The sequence below is a fragment of the Saccostrea cucullata genome, unplaced genomic scaffold, assembly GCF_032062105.1.
Source record: "Saccostrea cucullata isolate Sc308-1 unplaced genomic scaffold, CSIRO_AGI_Scuc_v1 ctg13982, whole genome shotgun sequence".
NCBI classification, from domain to species: Eukaryota; Metazoa; Mollusca; class Bivalvia; order Ostreida; family Ostreidae; genus Saccostrea; species Saccostrea cuccullata.
The window spans coordinates 8946-12392 of record NW_026918992.1 but is presented as its reverse complement, the minus strand read 5'-3'; the positions used below and the strand labels follow the sequence as shown (position 1 = coordinate 12392).

The 3447-nt window shown below is 36.2% G+C and overlaps 1 protein-coding gene across 1 annotated transcript; it reads left to right on the top strand.

Annotated features, from left to right (window-relative positions):
• The first annotated feature begins 409 nt into the window (after nt 1-409).
• LOC134276797 (protein fem-1 homolog A-like) lies at nt 410-2806 on the top strand. The gene has a single exon (XM_062759081.1). The coding sequence runs from the start codon at nt 417-419 to the stop codon at nt 2304-2306; it is 1890 nt and encodes a 629-aa protein (XP_062615065.1). The 5' UTR covers nt 410-416; the 3' UTR covers nt 2307-2806.
• Nucleotides 2807-3447: the final 641 nt, after the last annotated feature.

Below are 3447 nucleotides of genomic sequence, written 5' to 3'. Positions count from 1 at the left end.
TTGCTTTAGATGGTCACATTTAGACATAATACAAGAATTAACTCTGGTTAACAAGTTTCTCACGTAATCAAATGTCTCTGGTCCTGCTACTCCAAACGTTATGATCTCTCTTTGCACCTCTCACACCTCCCTTAGAAACTAAAATGATTATAGTTTTTATGTCCAATGTTTATGACAACAGACTGATAAAAAAAATCTTCCACAGTTTACATTTATACAAAATCTCGGTGAAGGAGTTTGTAAACATAAAATCAAAAAAGTTTTAATTTTGAATTGAGAAACCATGCAGGTTTCTCAAAACAACAATTAATTTTTGTTGAAATCTACTTGTATATTGAGCTTAAAATTCGGAAATTTTTTTCTTGGTAACGAGAAATTCTTATTTTCTATTCCTTCCTTCTTTAACAGATATCAAAATGGACGACACAATAGAACTTCAAAACAGAATCCTGGCTCTCAAAGTGCAAGAATGCATTACAAACGAAAATAAAGAAATGTTAATCAGTCTGTTGGAAGACATGTCAAAAGACAAGAGAAAAATAATTGCGGATCACGAAATACAAGGAAAATCAGCACTGTTTCTTGCTTGTGAATTGGAGGAAGAAGAAATAGTTAAATACCTGGTTGAGGAATGTGATGCTGATGTTGAGCAGAAAGGGTTGATAGACGACGTCATGTATAATGTTCAGGTAACACCACTATGGATGGCAGCCGAACGTGGTTCTTTCGATACCGTCAAATGCCTAATTGAAAATGGAGCAAGTTGTAATAATATGTCACAAGGTGGACTCTCACCATTGATGGCAGCATGTCAAAGTGACAGTGCAGATATTGTATATTTCCTTTGCAATCATGGCGCAAATGTCAATAAGATTTCCGAGGCAGGGGATACTTGTTTAAGGAAAGCCGCCGGTAACCCTGAACTTTGCAAATTTTTTATATCCCAAGGATCAGATGTCAACCAGAGAGAAAAAGGACAGTATCCTATCCTTCATCTAGGAATAAAAAGCAAACATCTGGACTCTGTTAAAGAAATGTTACGAGCGGGAGCAGACCCAGATGCAGTTGATTTTGAAGGAAACGACGCCTTACAATTTGCAGCCATAGTGGCTGCTGTGGATATTGTTCATTATTTAATTGAAATGCTAGAGTATGACACAGAGAGGATTTCTAAAACCTACAAATTACTGGGAGCATGTGCTATTGCCAAAGAAGATATCAACACTGGAGTTGAACTCTGGCAAAGGGATATTGAGTCTGGGGGCTCAGAGGTGACACGGGAAACTCCATTAAACGCTATTTACAGAGGAGTCACCGAACCAAAAACATTGTCGGATTTGAAGGAGTTAAAAAATTGCAGCAATGACTTAAGTCTGGCTAGCTTGATTGTATTAGAAAAAATACTAGGAAAGACTCACGGTGAAACAATCCATCAGATATTAATGTACGGAACCACTTTGTCTTATGACGAGATTGGGGAAGATTCAACAAGAATTATCTTATACGCCTTTGATTTACTGAGAGAAAAACACTCTGGACTTCACAGAATGACAGAATACGCATTGTCTCAGGTTGTACGCTGTTTATTTGATATATATCGAGAGAGTATTATTGATGAAGATATCGATACACTGTCTTTACATCAATTACACTTAGACGTATTATCACGTATTGTAGACTTTGTAGCCAAAAGCCAGACTGAAATGGAGAACAACAACAGCAAGGAAAAACAGTACATGTTTACTACTTTACTGGAAAACACACTGAATATAATCTTTCTGTTCTCGGGAAGAGAACTTAGCGAAGACGAGGATGGAAAGTTTGAATCATTGTTGTACCGCTTAGTACGCGCAAACCCACACGACTGGGAAAATCGAAGCCTTCTCCATTTAGCGCTCTCGAGAAAGCTTGATAGAAAAATAATATTTTTGATGTCACAAAATTGGAGAAATTGGTATGTCTATTTAACGGAAGTTTTGTTACTCCATGGTGTTGATGTTAACGACCGCGACAATGAAGGAAATACACCATTCCACGTTAGTGCTGATCTATATACGCAAAATTGTTTTGAGAGTGAGATCAAGCTTTTTCTTGACGCAGGTGGTCACGTGGATGCGGTGAACAATATTGGTAAAACAGTTCTGGACTGTCTGAGAGAAAACGGCAAAACAGTGTGTGAAGTTCGGTATACGTCTTTAAAATGCCTAGCATCTCGGGCAGTAGTTCGGTATCGAATTTCACTTCCTCATAACATTCCAAAACATGCATTGGATTTGCTGAATATTCACGGACTGAAAGCAGAGTGAATCAATCACCAAAGAATGACAGAAGGTATTAATGATGGTCGGAGCATCCATTGAACTGGATCCCGCTCCTTATCGACACTTTTTATTTTTCATACAATAAATTTACTCTTTCCCCATTACTAATTGCTTACGATGACATTCTATTCAGTATCGGAAATACCAATGATTTGTGGATTTGAATTTTTCGACACAATATCAAAATATATTTGAGAGTCGAAACTTTTTCCATTGCTTTTACCATAACAAAATTTCCAAATCTTCGTCTGTTGCTCCTACACAACACTATATTTCCCTAAAGAAATTATGTACCTAATGTATATACTTAAGTCCATGTGACAATCGAAGAATTTCATTTTTCTCTTTTTGTAAAATTTTTAAAAATCTGTTACATCAATAAGTTTAAAACGCTGCATTGCATTTTATGCAATATTGTTTGATCATTTTCAATCATTTTACTGAAAACAACTATATGTATGTACAACAAAGAACTTGAAATCAAATGACTTTATGTGTGGTTTCTTCAATTTCACACACTCGACATTTAGATATATTGATAACTATTTTTATTTGCTTTTACCTATATCCCGACAAAATTTCCATTCAACTTCACTTTAACACACCCATGTCATCTTCATATGGGGTTTATTTCTCAGTTGATTCGATAATCTAGAGCATGGTCTACGTATGAACAATTTCTAAATCGAGGTATATTAATGACAATTAAGTTAATGAAACAAGAAAATCAGCAGTCTCGTAAAAGTCAACATGTCGTACGTTCAATGGTCGATACTATGACCTTGTCAGCAAATACAATCTATCATTTAATCAAATGCTGACTGACGTTTTTGACCATTATTTAACACACCGAAGTCTCGACATTCTTTCTCCTCATGACAAGGCACACAGCTGGTGTGATTCCTCCTCCACCACCTATTCCACCTATGACGTATTAAAAGGTCTCCGTTTGCTCTGCTGCTGATTTTTATTATTTAATGGTATTTTAGGTTGTTCGTTATGTAAGGGTTAATGTACGAGTAGCACCCCATTCCTTAAAATATATTCATTTCGCCCCGTATTTAGTAGACCTATTTTTGAATTATATGGAGTCGGGTACGAAGTTCACTGTCTATCAATGCTTTTG

What these genes read in the sequence shown, in the direction of transcription:
- LOC134276797 (XM_062759081.1), top strand. Translation starts at nt 417, where the DNA reads ATGGACGACACAATAGAACTTCAAAACAGAATCCTGGCTCTCAAAGTG.